The following is a 19,637-nucleotide window of genomic DNA, read 5'->3' as shown; positions in this document are numbered from 1 at the left end:
GTGTTTTTTTTTTTTTGGTCTTTTTTATACAGCTCCAGATCAAAGTTCTCTGAGATAACGCAGCGTTCACTGTGTGTTTATGGCTCCTGAGAGACACCACTGCTGCTCTGCGCAAGGAATGGGTGCCTCCAGTCTGGGCCTGCGAGACAACTCGACTTGAGAGCTTCACATGCTGTTTACTAGTCGTGTGGACATGAACAAACTGATCTGAGACGGACTCGACTCACAGTTGTTGTTTGGAGTAGCAGCAGAATGGCCGGAGACATGAACAAACTTTATTCAGTGCAGGCGGTGACGCCAGAGAGCGAGACCAAAGTTAATGAGTCCTTCAAGTTTGTGTCGGAGGTGAAGAGGGATGTGTGGAGGGATGGCGGAGAGGAGCGATCGGAGCCCTCCTGTTGTCTCAGTGTCAGCAAGATCTCCTACACAGTCAGGTAAAAGCTGCAGAAACAGGACGACTGACTTTATACAGATAATATTTTATCTTATGCATTCAGGTTTGATTTAAATTATCTTTAATTTCATCTCATTTCTAAAAAGAAGAATAAATTTAACTTGTAACACATGAGAACTTGCAGCTTTTTGTCTATGTAGTGTGAAATAAAACACACTAATAACTGTTGAACACATGTATTGTCAGATCAAATGATGTGTGTGTGTGTGTGTGTGTGTGTGTGTGTGTGTGTGTGTGTGTGTGTTCCAGTGAGCGTGTGGGTCCATGGTGGGACTTGCCCTCCTACAGGAAGCGATGGACTCGTCAGATCCTCAATGATGTCTCTTTCCATGTAGACAGCGGGGAGATCATGGGCATACTGGGCAACTCAGGTTCGCACTTAGCTCAGTCCAAAGACAAAGTGTTCAAACGAAACAAATAATTACATCATTAAATTAAATCTGATATTCTTAGGAACGAACAATGCTAATAGTACAATATTGAATACAAGCTATTCTTTATGTTTTGCTGAAGGACGTAAATAAAGGCAATGTGACAGCACCTTTAACTCAGGTTGAAGGTCTAATTAACTGATTAAGACTAGAGTGTGAGAATGGGGAGATGTCCTCCTGCGGCAAACAAAAATGTTCATATCCTGTCCTCTTTTTACTGTATGTACTTAAGTATCCGTGTGTGTGTGTGTGTGTGTGTGTGTGTGTGTGTGTGTTTTGCCTTGTAAAGGCTCAGGGAAGACCACACTCTTGGATGCCGTCTCAGGGAGGATTGGAAACTGTGGCACACTGTTGGGTGACATCTTCGTTAACGGCATGAAACTGAAGAGAGAAGAGTACCAGGACTGCTTCTCCTATGTGCTGCAGGTAACACACAGACACGTGCACAGTATAAACACACAATCAGTGTACTGTGATCTCAATACTTCAATATATCGTTCTAGATGTTTCAAACCAGGCCTTCAGCACTCTCAAACAAAAACGTACTAAATAATCTGAAAACAAAATATCATAAAATACTGTATTTTGCTGCAGCGTGTAACTGCTGAAGTGCTTGGATTCAAGTCAGACTCGAGTATCAAATTTAATGACTTGACAAAATCAAAAAGACTTGCAACTTGACTTGGACTTTAACATCAATGACTCATGACTTCACTTGGACTTTTGACTTGAATATACTTGATAACTCCAAGCCAAAAAGTATGTTGTTTAAAAACTATGAGGAGTAAATCAATTTCCTGATTCAATTAATGTTAACGCTATTTATTAAAAGTCAACATTAAAAGTCAACATTATTCCCCAAATCCACTTAGTTTGAACCAATCCAACAGCGTCAAGTTGTCAAGTCAAGTTGCAGGAGAGAACCATGAAGGATCAACATTACGTTACTGAGCCCCAGCTGAAAAAAAGATATCAAGGATAATTTGGTTTGCATTCAAAAACGATGCAGAGGTCAACAAAAATGAACTCACTCATGATTTTTGTAAGTTTAATATATTATTACTCTGTAGTTAAAATGGCATTGGGACTTGTTTAGGACTTGAAACTCAAACTTCAGGACTTGGGGCTTGAGTGCAAAGACTTAAGACTTGATACACATTTCACTTTGCCCTAGTTCTCATCACACGCAGACATCAGGTTAACCTTTGCCCTACAGTGTCACATGTGAGTGTCTACATGCAGACAGATTTTATACATTTAAGTTGCCTGTGTTTCACCACCATGAACACCAAACCACAAACTCAATGAATGTACACCATTTTGCGAAAACTCCTGAAAAGGTTGCCCCGGCCTCTGGATGAAATTAACTCAAGGCCCTCGCTGGCCTCCTCATACACTTAATCTCTCAATGAGAGGTGCTCAAGTGTATCCAAAGCCTGAATTAAAAACACTGGCTTAAGACTGGCCTTGCTTCCTTTCAAATCATCTCCCTCTTCTGGCTGATAGCAAAACCCCCCCGTCTGCTCTCTAAGCCTCGTCATTAACTTCCTCTGCTAAGCTGTAGATGAGGAGGTGATATGAGCTCCTGATATTAAAGTCATTCAGATGAGAGACTAAGGAGAAGTGGGATTGGGAGGCGCCACGTGTTAATTGAGGCAGGCAGCAGGTTCAAGCAATAAATGTGTGTATGTGTGTGTGTGCATATATCTTTCCAGCTGGCATATATGAACATACAAATATTCAGTATACTGTTGTATGTGTCCTGTATGGATGTGCAGCAAAGATACTGGAGATAAATACTCTGAAATCTACACATTTGTGTTGCTAAGAGTGTACGACATGGATTTTTACAGCAAATCATGGCAGTGACAAGTCTCAAGATACACTGTAGTTTGAATACAGACAAACACACAAGAGGAAGACGAGGTGATCAACGTATGTGCAGCAGTGTATTTTGCATTTACTCATCTCTCTTGTGTTTAAAACATGAGGAAGCGATGTTACATTTCCTCAGTATGTATGAAAGATCCATAAGAGCAAACATCTCTTACTTATTTCTTGCCATTTCTTTCCCCTCTTTTTTTCACTCTGTCTTTGTGTCTTTGTCTCCAGAGTGATAACTTGTTGAGTTATCTGACAGTGGAGGAGACTCTGACCTACACAGCTCAGCTGGCCCTGCGGAAACACTCGGCCGAAGCCATCAAGAAGAAGGTGACTTCTAAGAGCCTCTGCTGCTCTGTCCACTCTATCAGCTTTCTTTAACTTATACTTAGCACTTCTCCCGTCTAGAGAAAGTACAAAAAGCAGACAAATGGCAAACCAGAGGGGATGACTCATTCGCGCATGTAGGGATGCCCAACCTAAATTTAAAGGTTGATTACATATTTTTTCTCTTGCATGTAGTGCTATTCATCAGTCTAGATTGTTTTGGTGTGAGGTGCCAAGTGTTGGAGATGTCAGCCATAGAGATGTCTGCCTTCTCTTGATTATAATGGAACTAACACTCAGCTTGTGGTGCTCAGAGCGCCATAATAACACATCTGAAAAACTCAACAGCAATGTCTCTTTCCTGAATTCTTGACCTGGTAACTCAAGATAATCCACAGACCTTGTTGTGAGCAGTTTCATGTAGGAACTATTTTCTTTTTACCAAACTACACCCAGCAACCATATCACTACGTGAAGCGTGCATCTACTCATGGACGAGAGGTTTGTGCTTATGACAGCACGACATGTAAACATTAATGACATCCTCCTCAAATGAGTTGTAATGTTAGCTAGCTCAGTGGTGCTAGGTGGGCTAGCAGTAGATGCACGCTTCCTTCTGCGTGGTGATACGGTTGGTGCATGTAAAACGGTAGAAAGATAATAAGTGCACTAACTACAGTAGGCGACTGTCAACTGCCTTGTTAATAATAGTAGTAATTCTCTTGTCACCTGACCCTTGACCTCTGGCTCCTGTGCAGGTGTCTGCGGTGATGGCCGAGCTGAGTCTCAGTCACGTGGCCCACAGTGTTATCGGAGGCCGTGTGTTCCCGGGGATCTCTGGGGGCGAGAGGAGGAGGGTCTCCATTGCCAGCCAGCTGCTTCAGGACCCACGTGGGTACCCTCTGGGAAATATGAATCTTATCTGTATATCACAAACTTCCAAAGGGTGCTATTGCTGCAAAATTAAATCACGATGATGAGGTGAATCGAGGTAAAAGCCATTATCCCTTAAATTCGTAACGAAATGAGGAGATGCAGAGCAGATAAACTGAGGCATTAGAGGTGATTTTTTTTTAAAGCTTTCAGGCACATGGGATGAGGATTATACAAAATGGGTTGTGACACAATATAAGAAAGATGTCCCTAATGTGTTCCACACTCTGTTAGGTAAGTTATTGCACGTAATACATGATATTTCATTCATACACTGTTGGAAGCAACAGGACTGGAGGCAGGACTGCGCCAATCTGAGAACAGAAGAAAGTTCACCACAACACCCATCTCTCCCTGAAGAGTTTTAGAAGTCCACGCTGAAAAACAAAGGGATCTAAGTAAGAGAGGAATAAGGAAAGGACAGAGAAAGGGACAGAGGGAGAGATGGAGAGGAGTAATGAAAGACTGGGTTATCACACCACGGAGGGAATGAGCAGAGACCCACCTCTGTGTGTGTGAGTGTGCCTGTGCTCATCCCAGGTGTGGTTTATCAGGTCTGCAGTCCTCCAGGGACAATGAAGGGTCTCAGTCCTCATTCAGGATTAGACTGCCCACGGACACACACACATGCACACACACAGTCACACACAGAGTAATGAGGAGTTCCCATTCGCTGCTTCTCCAATCAACCAGGAAATGAATTAATCTCACAATTAAAGCATCTGCTAATTCCACTCTGCTTTCATAATGCAAAGAGGCAATCTTTTAATTGTCTTAATTAGAGTAATTAACTAAAAAAAAAAAAGAACTCACTTATCTTGACGAGTTAAGTTGGCCCCGCCGAGAGTCCTGCAGCAACAAAAAGTACATTTAAAAGTTTCCAACTTAAACGAAGAAAAAAGTTATTGTCCTGCCTTTCTCTTGTTCTTGAAGCTTCGATGATGCGATAAGACTGCGTGAGGGTGATGATGTCATTGGGATGATGTCATTGCAGGGGTGATCCTATTGGACGAGCCGACCACCGGGCTGGACAGCATGACCGCCAATCAGATTGTGGTGCTGCTGGCAGAGCTGGCCAGGAGGAACCGTATCGTCATAGTAACCATCCACCAACCACGCTCCGAGCTCTTCAGAGTGAGTATCTAGATAAACTGAAGAAAAGGAGACAGAGTGACTAACAGACTGAAACTTTGTTTAAAGGGCAGATTCACATTATTTCAAGTCTTATATGTACATAGAAACAGTTTTTTGGTTGCTTAATCGTTCCTTCTGTCCACACTGGCAACTTTCTGATGTGGTTTTAATGAAAGTGATGGAGGACCACAGCCGTCCTTTTGTTAGTCAAATCAAGACGTTATCTTCCAAAGTTAAAACCTGAGAGGTTTGTTATTTCCTGTCTTTGTTTCTCCAGTTTCCATCTTGAGCTGTAGTGAAGGGTTAGAAACATTGTCCCACTCTGTGAGGCCTCATGATAGCTTTATCTGAACTTAAGAAGTATTTTTTACTCAGAAGAAAGGTTGTGGATTTTGACTTCCATCTCTTAAATCAGAATTATCATTCATTCATTTTCCGTAACCGCTTATTCTGTTCGGGGTCACAGGGGGGCTGGAGCCTATCCCAGCTGACATTGGGTGAGAGGCGGGGTACACATGTTCTCCCCATGTCAGCGTGGGTTTCCTCCAGGTACTCCAGCTTCCTCCCACAGTCCAAAGACATGCAGGTTAATTGGTGACTCTAAATTGTCTGTAGGTGTGAATGTGAGTGTGAATGGTTGTCTGTCTCTATGTGTCAGCCCTGTGATAGTCTGGTGACCTGTCCAGGGTGTACCCTGCCTCTCACCCAATGTCAGCTGGGATAGGCTCCAGCCCCCCTGTGACCCCGAATAGGATGAATGAATGAGCTAAGATAAAGCTCAATCACATTAAGAAAAATCTCTTCTTTGTAATTACGGACAGGAGAAACAATTACAGCGATCAAAAATTATTTCAGTGCACATGTGGGCATTCAAGTGTTGTTTGAGAATTAAAAATTGTCCCTTAAAGGTGCTGTACGTAAACCTGAAGAAAGAAAGTTGATCATTGAGTCTCATTCCCAGATCGTCAAACACCAAGGCTTTGGGTTGGCAGTCGGACCTAAAAACTGAAAGCATTAATATTTGACGACCTGGGAATGAGTCTCAACAATCAACTATGTTTCTCCAGAGTTTCATACAGCACCTTTAAACACACACCATTTTCAACCAAGACAGAATATCACGTGTCACCATTCGATCGGCTGGTGAATTAAACTATTTGTTGGTGTGTGTCCCTGTGTGTGTGTGTGTGTGTGTGTGTGTGTGTGTGTGTGTGTCAGGTGTTCAGCAGGATAGCTATAATGAGTTGTGGAGAGCTGGTGTTCTGTGGGCAGCCAGAGGAGATGGTGGACTTCTTCAGCCAGTGTGGATATGAGTGTCCAGAGTACTGCAACCCCTTTGACATCTATGGTAACTTTACACTGTGATCCTGTGCCATATATTTACATTATAGCCTCTTTAGAAACAGAAATAAATACAGCATACGTACGTCTTGAGGACATTTAATATCTAAAAGAATTAAAGTAAAATATATTCACCTTTCTGTGATGCCAAACAGTTGACTTCACCTCAGTGGACACACGCAACAGTCAGAGGGAGGCAGCCACCTTCAGTCGCATGCACGAGATCACGTCATCCTACCAGAGGTCTGCCATCTACCAGAGCATGCTGGGAAAAGTGGAGCAGAGCCTGCAGCGGGCAGACAAGCCAGCAATCCCCTTTAAGAGCAAAGAGTCGCCGAGTGGTGCCGCCAAACTGGAAGTTCTGCTCAGGTCAGCGCTGAGCGAGTTTTCGGCCACCTCCTGTCTGTAGACATTCTTGAGCAGATTAATGCACATAATCATTTCTGTACTTTGTCACAGTCAAAAAGTTTTTCTTCTAGGTCTAACTGTACCCCTCTCTGTTTGATCATCCTCATAACCATTTCCTATTTCCTCCTGATATCTGATTGTCTTATCTTTAACTGGTTATTGTCAGCCCCTCTCATGTATGCCTTTGTGTGTGTTTTTGTGTGCAGGCGAACAGTAAGAAACCTGTCCAGAGACAGGATGGGTGTTCTGATGCGTCTGTCGCAGAACCTGATCTACGGTCTCTTTGTGGCCTTCTTCGTGATGCATTTAGACAACGACGTCAACAAGGGTGCTATACAGGACCGCATCGGCATCATCTATCAGAGCATTGGTGCTTCGCCCTACACCGGCATGCTGAACGCTGTAGCTCTCTGTGAGTTCCACCAACACCATACACCTGTACATAGAAGAGGGGGCGATACACTTAACTCCAGGTTTTTGATTTTTTACAATACTTTCTAATTAAAAATGACACATATATTGTTGTGCACTGCTAAATTTCAAGTAGCACTCATATACTGTATACACTCCCCTAAATAAAGAGGTATCAGACTTGAAAAAAGTGGAAACTGAAAGTGGACAGAAATTGTTTCTCAAACAATAACCTAAAAAAAACAAGGTTGTTGTTTTTTACAGAGGGTTTCTTATTCAAAAACTAAACCTAAACATTACTATGAATCAGCTCTGACTTAAAAATTACTAAAACTGTTCTTGGCTCTCAGTTTTGCAGTTTAATAACATACTCGGATTTTAACTGGAACATCCAGGGCAAAAGACAAAACATAAATCAAGTTGTAATCATGTTTCACCATTACATAATGCGTGGGTGACATTTTATTCCATCTGTGTCTGATAACATCACCCAATAAATATCTACATGAGGTGGTTACAATGACTTCAGGGAAATTCTGAAGTGCGTGTGGTCTATCACCCGAATAAAAGTGATGTACTATCTTTGTTGAACAGCATGTTTGAAGCGTCTTTATCTCGGCTGTGTAAGCTCGCTTATCTCCTGTTCAGTAGGTGAAAGGGGTCTGCTGTCTGCAGTATTTTTGTTCCCTTCAGCAGAAATGCGGAAAGTCTAGCTTGGATTTTTGCTCGGTGAAAGTGCCCGAAGAGACTTGATGTACTTTCAGCGTCTCTCGTAGGTCAGAGGGAAAGATTAAGATTTGTAAGTTAAATTAGAGTTATAGATTAAAGCTGCAGTTGGCTGTCATCACAAATGTGGCAACATCAAACATAATCTATTAGAGTAGATTTAATTTCAGGAGTTTGTTTATTGTTTGTTTATTGTAGATCCCCATTAGTCACTGCCTCAGTAGTGACTATTCTTCCTGGGGTCAATTAAAAATTACAGTGCAATTAAAAATTCACAAGCAAAAACCTAATAAAAAACAAAACAAATTGAAGAACAAATATAGTATTTGCATAAAGTTCACATATGTGTGACCTTTTGTTATTTGCTGTTAGAGATGCACAGCAGTTTGCATCTGCAGTTCCTTCAGGGGAAGAATGACCTTTCCTCCACTTAGAGCTCAGTCAACCAGGTGCCCTCTCACCCACAGACCTACAGTACCTATACTATCTATATTATCTGTCTCTACGTGTATTTGTTTCTCTTTTCTCTCCGTGTTGAACAAGTTCATGGTTAGTATTTATAGCAGCTGCTGTGACTCCAGGTAACCTCAAACACAGACAAACAAACAGGTATTAGGACCTGTGTGATGAATGATAAGAGTTTGGTGAACCTTGTTTCTGATCTGGCATTTTTGCAGCTAAGATACAGAATACAGAATTTCCTAGTTAAATAAAGGTTAAAGATGGTTTAATACATTTTAAAAATGTTTAGGCAATAGATATTAAGGCTTTAATAGCATCTACATTGGTGAATATTAAAGGAGGAGCAGACACTTTTTGTTTAATCATTATAAAAGAAATGTTGATTGCATAATGACACCATCTGTGTTTAGACTGGTTCTCCATATACCGGGTAAGATGTCCCAGTAAATGAAGGCTGGATTTACAGCACAGAAGTGGCAAAGAATAGCACTTTTATTTTCCCCAGTAGTCATCCCCAGTTTCCAAAGAGTATCAGCATAATTTCTTTGTAGCTGCTCTCTCCAGCAGAGGAAAAGGCAGATGGTGGAAGAATCAAAAGCCCTGTTTCCACCAAACACTTTCAGTATGGTACCTTTGGAACCAACAGTAACTCTTCAGACATGGTACCCACTTATAAATGTGGGCGGTGTTGTTGTCACTCACTGCTCCGTCCAGCACTCACTGTCTGCACCTCGTTTATCGTCCACAGAACGAGGCTGCATGCCGACATTTTCAGAACAAAATAAAACAGGCTGCAGTGAGAGTCTCTCTCTCCATGGGATATTTAAAAACAGCGGGTTTGTGCATTTAGTGCTTCTCAGGCAAGCTCAGGGGTTTAGTGTTGTCGGAGCCCACAGGAACAACGCTCCGCGACGGGTGTGCTGATGGATTCACGTCGTCAACTCATGCATTGAGTAACATAAAAACATTCCACCTTAAAAGTCACCGGCAGTCGGCCCAGTGAATGAAGTTATTTTTTTCTCAGACTCCAGCTGCTGTGAGAGGCAGCAAAACATGCTTTCATTTTATAGTTACAGTTTACTAATAAAACTCTCCACAGTATGAACAGTGGTTACATGAGCCTCAAAACCAGACACAACTCAGCCCTGAGCAGAGTGACCGTCCTCTACTGACCAATCAGACACCTTTTAGTATCAGATCTGTGTGCTAGGTACCCCAACAGAGGTGGGGCCAAACATGGGGACGGTACCGTACCAACTGTACTGTACTGTACTGTACTGTACTGTACTGCTTGATGGAAACAGGGCTGATGTAACTGTGGAAAACAAAATGCAGTGTGGCATATGTTTCCAGCCACTCCAACAACACCCCTTGGAAACCCACAGGGATAAAAGTTGTGTTTCCACTTTAAAAGATGATCCAGACAATCAGCAGGGAAGGATATTGGCTATACGGGGTGATTATCTCTTCACTGTCTTCCCTCACTTATCAGCTGAGTCTAAAATCTTAGCTTTAGGGCTCTGGCTGTCACAGATACTGAAGATAAGAGATGTGATAAAACACTGGGCTGAGCAGTGGCCACACTCGAGTTAACAGGTAATCAAAAGGACTCTATAAGCACCCAAACAGCCGGAGGGAGTGACCTTGACTATCACAGATAAAGACTGATAGGAGCAGGGTTACTGAGTTGTCTTGATAACTTTGCTGAATAAAACCAAGAACGTCTGCACATCTGGCTCATGGACTGATGGCACACAGCCAGATTTGAGTTTTACTCCGCTAATATATCAAGAAAAATCTGTAATCTGGCTTCTTGGAACAGGGTTTGGTCCAACGGTCTGCATGGGAGTGGTTTTAGTGATGGGACAGAGTAGCATGCATTATTCATTTCACAACGCATCTTTTGTCAAAATCAAGATTCAACAACATGATCGCTCCATCAGGTTTTAGTGATTTGAAGAATAAAATACTAAGCCTGAATGGGATGGTGAAAAAGTACTTTTCTCTGGTCTTTATAACCTGAATTTACTCTAATTACTTTAACAATCAAGCAAGTTTGCCAGTTTCTAGCATATTTTTTATTAAGCATTTTTAAAGCTTGATGGGAAGCATTTCATTGCATCTGAATGTACATTGTACTTCCATATGTGTGACTATAAACTACACTTGACCTTAAACTTGAACTCATCAGATTATCTACTCTCTCTGCTTCTCTCAACAGTCCCGGCGCTGCGAGCCATCAGCGATCAGGAGAGTCAGGATGGTCTTTACAGCAAATGGCAAATGTTCTTGGCCTACATCTTCCACATCCTGCCTTTCAGCATCCTGAGTGTTTTCATCTTCACCTCCTTCCTTTACTGGTGTGTAGGAAATATGTGTGTGTGTGCTACAGGGCATAATACAGTGTGTGTGTAGGATGCAAGCTGCACATTCACATTCAGCCTCTCTCAAAGATCTAATGGATCTCATGTTATGTATGTGCACCCTCAACTTAAACTCAACCTCCCTCAGCACGGACTCTTCTATGTTTCTGTCCCTGTTCCTCTCAGGACGGTGGGGATGCACCCTGACAGCCTGCGCTTCCTGTGTTATTCTGCTGTGGTCCTGGTGCCACATATTGTGGGTGAGCTGATAAGATTAAGGGGAAAAATATCACTTTTGGACAAGATCACTTACACGGACAAACTCCAATGCTCCTTTTTCTTCAAAGCGGAGGGTTTAAGGGACATGTTGGTCTTCTTATCTCCATGTTTCATATCGTCTTACCCTTAAAATGTCTGTCTTCATTACCAGTTAATAGACTTTAAATATTCAGAATTTAGGAAACATCAGTGTTGAGCCTACAAATGTGTTTAATCCTTTAATGTCATGTTTCCACTGTTTATGTCCTTTAGTTGTGAATATTAACATATGTTTTTTCCTCAGGTGAGTTGTTGACTGTGGTGTTATTAGGAGTCGTCCAGGACCCTAACATGGTCAACACAGGAGTGGCTCTGCTCAATATTGCAGGGATCTTGGTGGGATCTGGCTTCCTAAGGTGAGACACCAAATGTTTTTTAATCTTTTTCTTTGATTATATCTGTTATTTTACTATTATCTTTATTATTATAATCATTATTAACAGTGTTAATCATATTTTTCATCCCTCTTTTCATTTTTTTTTTTTTTAATTTTGTTTTCTTAATCTGTTTTATTTTGGGGGTTTTTGTCAAGCTTTTATTTTTAATATATTTTTTTAAATTTAATTATTATTTTTTATTCTTATTAGCTTTAAAAAATTTACTGACATTTTTTCTTGTATCTAAAATCGACTGTATATATTTCTGCAATATAGTTTTTATTTCACCCTGTTTTACTGCTATTATGGTTTTTATTTATTTATTGTCTCGCATGCATTGGTCTCAAATTATTAAATGTTTGTCTTCTTGCTGTTTGTCTACACTTGTACTGTCTTATTATCGACTTGTCAGTCATCTGTGAAGCACTTTAATCTGCATTAACCTGTATGAAAGGTGCTGTACAAAATAAACTCAAACTTTAAGTCATGCCAAACACATTGTGTGATTTGTAGATGACGATATTAGACATATGCTGTCAGTGACACACCTTCCTCTCCTCTTCCTCTCAACAGAAGCACCCAGCAGATGCCGGAGGTCTTCCAGTGGCTCAGCTACCTGACCTTCCAGAAGTACAGCTGCGAGCTGCTTATAGTCACCGAGTTCCACGGACTCAACTTCACATGCAGTGAGTTGTTTTTACCATGGGACCATCCTGTGTGTCGACCTTCCCTGAGAATGAAAGGGGCCAGACAATATTTATAGCTCTCAGTCTTTATTTGTTCCTATTATGAGAAGCAAATTTAAAAAAAAATGTGTAAACAGTTTTTTTTAATCAGTGTTTGATGTTGTAAAAGTTAAAGTACTTGGCCTTAGGGTTAGGTGAAGAGGACACTGGGAACCATATGTAATTGAATGAGTTCAGAGTTCAAGGACATCTTTTGGCAAACACACAAATTGCTAACTCTCTCCCTCTGGTGTGTTGTGTTGTTGCAGATAATCCCAAACCTTTACCAGGAGCCTGTATGGTCACTCAGGGCAACCAGGTCATTGATGAGGGCTATCCTGGCGCTCTGTCCCGATACACACTAGACTTTGTTCTCCTCTACTCCTTCCTCCCTGCTCTCCTGCTGCTGGGCATGATCAGCTTCAAGATCAGGGACAAGCTTACGCGTCACTAAAACCACGGATGCACATTTGTGGGGAAATCTTCTGCGTAAACCGGGAGTTAAACTGAGTTTGGTTGTGAAGATCTAAAACAGATTTAGAGAACAATATGACATTAGTCTGGGAAGATGAGTGCTGTGGCTCCTGCTAACATGTTTGCACCCATTCCACCAACATTCAAGGAACATCTCTGTGTGAACACTTACCTTAAAGTTCCACAGAATTAAGTATTATATAGTTCAGAACAATGATGAAAGTACAAAGAGCTTCTGTTGCTGCAAGGTGTGCAGTAAAGCAGGATTCATCTGTGTCCACTGGGATGCAGCCACTGACCCGATATGATGGCTAAACACCTGAGTGGTCCTTCTACTAAAAAGCATCATAATTAACCTGCTGCTTGTTTAAACTCAAACAACGCCTGAGAGGGAGCGCACAGATCCTGCACAGTTTCAATACACAGTTTATGACTGGAACAAATATTTGCACTGATGACAAATTAATTATTTTTATATAAAAGTATATACAAAGTAGTAAATATAAACTACATATTAAACTACAAGTCACCAGTTTGATTCAGAATTGAATGATGGACTGCTGTGTATCGAGTACCAGAACAATATCCACGTTTTAAGCACATGCATTACATTTTTGTTTAAATATTGTGATTGTAGTGTATCATTAATAGAAAGTGATGCTTATTGTAAAAATGTTTATTTTTAGAACACATTTTCATCATGAGTACACAAGTACTTTCATTATGAAAAGGAAATAAATAAAGTGTATATTGTATTTACATGAATATGTGATGTATGTGTGTGTGTGACCATGAAGCTGATTGTCTCTCATGTGTTGAGCTCCAGTCCTTTCCATGACTTAGCTGCGTTCCTCTTATACTGCTCCAACTCCTGAAAACAGATGCAGACAGAAAGAGAGAAGAAGAAAAAAAACACTTACTGTACAAAAATGTCAGGCAGTTGCACAGACACACACTATAAATACAAATGCCTGCACTCATGAATATATATGTGTATCTGTGCCCTATAAATGTAGGTATAGGGCACAGATAGCATTGTGTTTATGACGTGATACATTTAGATGAGCACTGCAGGCTGTATCATGAGCCAGGCAGGATACCTGGGCTTTTTTTCTGTTTCTTCCAATTGGTCTAGAATTGGAAAAGCAGATTTACAGGCTGCTCCTTGTGATGGAGAACTCAGATTTGACAAAAGTGTTGACAACCTCTGTCAGATCTTGGCATTTTGCATTGAATGCAGTAATAATTTTTTAATTTCTTCGCTCTTCTCAGTCATTTTTTGATGTTACTTACTTGGTATCATATAGTTAGGTAGGTAAATTCCTGCCGATGATCATACCAGTGGGATAATGTGCTGATACAAATGCAGAAAAGAAGAAGATAGTCCGCTAATAAATATAAATATTAACAAGGATTTAAATTTTGAAGGAAGGAACTGAATTCATCACATTTATAAGACCTCGAGGATACACACAATGTGATTTCAATATTTTCGGTGATCCAGGCAGACAGAAAAGTCTTTGGGGATTCTCGAAATACCTTAAAAACTGCAGCACTTGCTGTTAAAGGTCATTATGGTTTTCTACAAAACAGTGGGAATTTATCTTTGAGAAAACAGATGTTTCGCTCTGTGACACAAATAACACATACAGAAGGAGTTATGAGGTGAGTGTCCTGAAATGCAAATTGGCCTTCAAAAAAAAAAAAAAAAAAGATAAGATAAAGATAAGATAAACTTTATTAATCCCACACTTGGGAAATTCACATGTCACGGCAGCTCAAAGCACAGACAGAAAATGGAGCGTGACAACTTGGATAAAAAACAAAAAACAAAAAAACATATATGTAAAGATTAAAAAATAGAAAATATGTAGATACAGTATATGTATATATGAATATATGTACATATCTTTCTGGGATAAAAATAGATAAAAAATATATATAAAAAAGCAAGGCACTAAAGAAACTGTACACACAAGACTATTTACAATATATACACAATATATTTGTACATGTGGAATATGTGGAAAAAACCTTTCCTGTATACATGTACTCTGTTGGAATAAACCTTTACCCTATCGCTCTTATTGGTTACCCAGACTAATTACATTATGTGCCGTCCAATGTCAGAGCAAAATGACTGGCATCAGGTGAGTTAATCAGTGATAACAGCACTGTGACTCCGACAGGTTACTGCAGTTCAAGTGCCACAGTGGCACCTGTTTACTGATCTCTGAGGTTATAACAGCAGGATATATAACAGCCTGTTAATGAGACAGTGACAGAGACACTGCTACATACAGGTTACTACAGGACACAAGGCTACTCTGGAGCATTAGCCTTGTTTGAGACAGGCATGGAGCAGAGTGCATGGGACAGTCTTCAATCGATCTCATGAAGTGTGAATTCTTCTTCTTTAATTCTCGTATTTAATTTAGCTTAGCTTGGGTAGTGGAAGGACAACAACTGATTCTGTGTCTCTATTACATATTTTATATGTAAAATAAAATGTTATAAATAACCATTATTAAAATGCTGATCAAAATGTCACCGTCTGTGCTCTTATTAAATATAACCTTTTAATCAACTAGAAAATGTAACGCTGCATTGTCGATACTACTCTTCTTCATTACCCTTAATGTTTTTTAAAATCTGTTATCTTCCTCATTAGTTGTTCCTCATCACCGGGAGGTCAAAGGTCAGGGTCACAAAGCACAGATAAGTGAATATCCGAAGAACATTGATTGATTATCATACTGTCATCAGATGAGTCACGGCACTGATTACAGTAGGACAAAGATAGACGTGTTTTGCCACAGTATTCACAACTGTACAGCTGTAAAGTAATATAACGCAAGCGTGTGTTTTTTTAAGATGTGCTACCTGATCTTTCTGTGCTCTCATGGCATCAATCTGAGGCTCACTGTACTGGGGGTCCTTGGCTGGATCCTTTAGTTCCCTCTGCTCACTGGTATTCTACAAAGACAAAGTCAGTTAAATGGACAAAAATGCATTACACATGGACAGTTTACAGAGGTCATGCGTCATGTAAACATACATATTCATAAGAAGGAATGCTGTGAATACAAGCATGTTAATATCAGAGGCTAAATCAGCTGTACTTTAAGATACAGATAAAGACAAAAGTGCCATCGTTGACTGAACTACCTCTTGAGGGAAGACACGCTCGTAGACTTTCTTCCAGAGGTCCTTTGGGTTCTTGGCATGCAGAGATGTAATGTCTACATCAGTAGAAGGAGGGGAACCTAAAGTAATACATACATTATTTTCAACACAATATCACACAATCCTGTGCATGTCATCAAATGTCAAGGCAGAAGATGGCTCGTTTAATTCCATTTACATGCATTACTGCTTTTGGCCACTGAGCGGCGCTGTGCTCACCTATTTGACTGAAGGAGTCAGAGCCTGCGGGAATGATGAGAGGCTTGGTGGAGTCAGAGGACACAGTTTTCCTGATGTTATTAAAACAGAAGACAAAATAAGACTAAAACAAATCAATAAATCAATAGTACAGTGACATATACAATAATTTATTTTTGTTTGAAATACATTTACTCCTCATCTCTACAGTATATAATCAATTTTGAGTTGTGTCTTAAAAAGCTCCTGTAAAGAGAGAACATATCATGGGCCCAAAATGTTTGAGACAATGTGCTGTATATTATTCAATATCGTATAGTCCTGGTAAAGTATAAATGGGAAATTCAACTGAGAAAACTACAAAGTATTAGTGATAACATAAAGTAATTGTGTTTTCAATAAATAAAAATGGCTGTCCTTGTCCAGTACAAGATGGTGTGCAGTTCTGTGTGTTAACCTCCTCACCCTCTGTCCAGACCGAAAGCCAGGTGGGAGAAGAAGCTCTTGGTTTTTGACATCAAGCTCTCTGACTTGATGCTCGTGAACTGATGGAAAGATTAGAAACAGGAACAGAGAGAAAAATAGAATAAGTGGAACAGCAACAGTAAATAAAATGGAGGGATTCAACAATAAGAAAGCAAAAGGTGCAAATTGTTGTATGTTTAAATCAAAAGTTAAATGTTATATATTGTATAGTGAAGGCACACTTACAATAAGGGATGCTGCGTAGTAGTGGGCAACAAAGCGCAGTGTTTTACTGACCACTTTCCTTTTGTCAGAGTCAAATTCCTGCAACAACGACCGAAGAAAACTCTTGGTTACACCAATGTAACTGTGACCACGACACAGCAAACCTTTTAACAACCTCTCTGCCTAAAAGACTTTTATGTCACACAAATAACAAGTATTTGAAATGTCAAAGAATGCACAGTATGTCATTTAGTTGCCATGAGACCAAAGTAAAGGTTGAAGCGTGTGTTTTACCTGAAAGACGTCATACTTGCTGCCGATGATGAGCAAAGGAACAGGAAAGGGACTGATCAGCTCTCTGTCCTGTTGGCAGAGTCACAGTTAACTCAGGATACATGTCATCTAATATCTTTGTTCTGCTCTGGACAAAAAAATTCATCACCTTTTATCTATAGAAAGCCTTTCACGTGTCTTTTTGACTTTGTCCACACTGTGAGGTGAGATTTGGTGACTTATTCATACCTCAGGTAGTTCATGCATTTCAAAAATGGCGCTATATGCTGCCCTGGACTGAAGAAAATATTATGCTGACATAATGGCGAGTGTAATGAGCTGAGGTCTTACAGGATAGTCCTTGGGTAAAACGCGTGCTGCTGAGTGGACTGGCGTCTGGTGTTTGGCTCCAGGTTTGGCCTTCTGTGCTTGTTGTGCCTGGGAAGAGACTTTCTCCAGCTGAGCTTGTGCCGCCTGCAGCAGCTTCTCCATGGTGCCCCACAGGGCGTTGGGTTTAGACAGGTCCAGAACAAGGATGACGGAGAGAGACCTGGAGAGAAGACATGAAGGACCATGTGCTCTTGCAGGATATGTAACAGAAGGTGTCGGTGAAGGTGAAAACATCCTTTACTGGCATGACGCTGATGTGCAAACCATATAATATTCACATTCAGAACATGTCAAACACTGCTCCTTGCTTCAAGGCAGTCAACTTCCAAAGAGACAAGAGTGACCTGTGTGTGTAAGTGACCTACCTAATGCTGACAGGAGTGATGGGGATCTGGACCAAGTCTGACAGTGAGGTCCCTCCTCCCAGCTCCCACAGGTGGGCTATGTCTTTGGGCTGAAAGAGGACACACATTCTACATTTCAGCAGCAGCATTCTGCAACGTATTTACTGGAGTAACAGAAAACCCACAGGCTTTCACAGTGAGCCTGGTGCATTGTGCACCTTGTACGGGAAGTTGTGGTGAGTGAATTCAGTCTTTTGTAGCTCTTTGCAAATGTTAACTTCTCACACAGCTCCTCCTTATCAATCTAAATAAAAAATACATGGTTTGACAAAGATCACAGCTTATAAGGCTCATCATCAGTTTGTCTTTATCCCATTTTTTCAAAGTATCCAACACAAACAGGGTGTCCTTACTGTGTTATGTCCTCGAGCCCGTCTGCCAAAAGTGTACTCCAGTGCCAAGGTTGGCTTGGATGGCTCGTCCCTGATGGATCAAAAAACAGTGTTAGGATCATCCTTTGCAACTGGAAAAGTCAAGTTAGACCTGAATACAGAGAATGGGTTAAGTTAATAACAGAGAATGCATCATTTGAGTTAATGATGCCAATCTGCATAACCGTAGAGAAGCATTTTTATTTGTCTGGAATCAGTTTTTGTCTTTTATAAAAGGACTAAACACGTCATAGGAGATAGACGCTGTGCTGAAATGAACTATAACTGTAAGATACAGATGGAGGGAGCTGGCTTTTGTTTCTGTTGCTTTAACTGTGTCATAGAGATCTTTTTGTTTGCTTGTCTCCAGGCTTCATGTGTAGAATAACTGGCTTCTGGTGCTTTCAGCCTAATCTTGCTGTGTTTTTTATCAAATGGAGTTTGCTCAGGTGTCAATTTGTGACATGTCATCACCTGTGAGAAGCAGCTGCAAGCTTTGATTATAAATTAAACATCTGTTCCTAACGGCTGAGGATGAACACCCATGCTCAAAGCAATATTTTGGCGTATTATATTGTGTTTTAGGTGACCTGCCTCTTCATCATTAATCTGCCTACAGATCTGCTTTATCAATGAGTCTAGGTTTGATCATTTTAAGGTGAGAGTTGATTACCTAGACCCCACACAGACTCACCTGTCGAGACATCTGAGAAGAATGGACGTTTTACCCTGAAAAAAGCAAAGGTGAGCTACGACATTATGTAGCATTGTGCAAGTAATATCAAGACAAGAGCACTGGAAATCAATACATGTAGCTGTCGTGAGGTCTGACACGACGGTAAACACACCCCAGCCTTGCTGCCCATCAGAAACACGGTCCTCTCGCTGACCGTCTCTCCTCTGTCCTCCTCCCCACCATCAGTCTCCCGACTGTGCACCTCCGCAGCAGCCTGCTCCCATAGCGTGTCGGAGCTAACAAACACAAGACAAAAGCGACATTTTGTTCTTGAAAGACGTGCCGCCATTTCTTAAAAAAAAACGTTACAAAAATATTAAAATCTGTTCTCACCTTATTTTGGGCATCAAATTTGAAGTTTGACAAAGTTTGACAGCTTGAGAAGGTAGCTAGCTAAACGGCTACAAGCGAAGGCAACCGTCTTTAGCGTTGCCAGAGCAACGGCGCATTTTGATGACGTAGGAAGTTGTGCTCCTTGATAGGCATTGTGGGAAATATAGTGCCTTCATTGAGACAATCAAGCTGAAAACTGCCTACATCAGAACAGATTAAGACTTTTAAGGATCTAGTTAAAGAACTTAGACTATTATAGTTCACTTTTATAAACATAATTTACAATGTTTA

The 19,637-nt window shown here is 40.7% G+C and overlaps 2 protein-coding genes across 2 annotated transcripts; one reads left to right on the top strand and one right to left on the bottom strand.

Annotated features, from left to right (window-relative positions):
- Nucleotides 1–65: 65 nt before the first annotated feature.
- abcg5 (ATP-binding cassette, sub-family G (WHITE), member 5) lies at nucleotides 66–13,526 on the top strand. Its single transcript, XM_033613462.2, has 14 exons — nucleotides 66–434; nucleotides 704–825; nucleotides 1,175–1,311; nucleotides 2,998–3,096; nucleotides 3,852–3,984; nucleotides 5,021–5,160; nucleotides 6,379–6,508; nucleotides 6,657–6,870; nucleotides 7,116–7,321; nucleotides 10,730–10,868; nucleotides 11,058–11,131; nucleotides 11,434–11,545; nucleotides 12,140–12,252; nucleotides 12,561–13,526. The coding sequence occupies exons 1-14, from the start codon at nucleotides 253–255 to the stop codon at nucleotides 12,743–12,745; spliced, it is 1,986 nt and encodes a 661-aa protein (XP_033469353.1). The 5' UTR covers nucleotides 66–252; the 3' UTR covers nucleotides 12,746–13,526.
- Nucleotides 13,426–19,482, bottom strand: dync2li1 (dynein, cytoplasmic 2, light intermediate chain 1). The gene is made up of 13 exons (XM_033613463.2): nucleotides 19,347–19,482; nucleotides 19,126–19,249; nucleotides 18,972–19,006; nucleotides 18,260–18,329; nucleotides 17,868–17,956; nucleotides 17,464–17,662; nucleotides 17,134–17,202; nucleotides 16,861–16,938; nucleotides 16,615–16,694; nucleotides 16,171–16,241; nucleotides 15,934–16,031; nucleotides 15,649–15,741; nucleotides 13,426–13,636 (listed from the first exon to the last, which is right to left on the bottom strand). Exons 1-13 carry the CDS (start codon nucleotides 19,358–19,360, stop codon nucleotides 13,574–13,576), a joined length of 1,083 nt encoding a protein of 360 aa, XP_033469354.1. The 5' UTR covers nucleotides 19,361–19,482; the 3' UTR covers nucleotides 13,426–13,573.
- Between the last annotated feature and the right edge of the window lie 155 nt (nucleotides 19,483–19,637).

The sequence above is a fragment of the Epinephelus lanceolatus genome, chromosome 17 (assembly GCF_041903045.1).
Source record: "Epinephelus lanceolatus isolate andai-2023 chromosome 17, ASM4190304v1, whole genome shotgun sequence".
NCBI lineage: Eukaryota > Metazoa > Chordata > Actinopteri > Perciformes > Serranidae > Epinephelus > Epinephelus lanceolatus.
This window is presented reverse-complemented; position numbering and strand designations above follow the sequence as displayed.

Excerpts from the sequence above, each read along its gene's own strand:
- abcg5 (XM_033613462.2), top strand. The coding sequence starts at position 253 with ATGGCCGGAGACATGAACAAACTTTATTCAGTGCAGGCGGTGACGCCA. Across the intron at positions 10,869-11,057 it reads TTCACCTCCTTCCTTTACTG|GACGGTGGGGATGCACCCTG; the intron begins GTGTGTAGGAAA and ends TGTTCCTCTCAG. Across the intron at positions 11,546-12,139 it reads GTGGGATCTGGCTTCCTAAG|AAGCACCCAGCAGATGCCGG; the intron begins GTGAGACACCAA and ends TCCTCTCAACAG.
- dync2li1 (XM_033613463.2), bottom strand. Across the intron at positions 17,663-17,867 it reads ATCACTCCTGTCAGCATTAG|GTCTCTCTCCGTCATCCTTG; the intron begins GTAGGTCACTTA and ends TCTTCTCTCCAG. Across the intron at positions 16,242-16,614 it reads GCTTTCGGTCTGGACAGAGG|GAAAACTGTGTCCTCTGACT; the intron begins GTGAGGAGGTTA and ends TAATAACATCAG.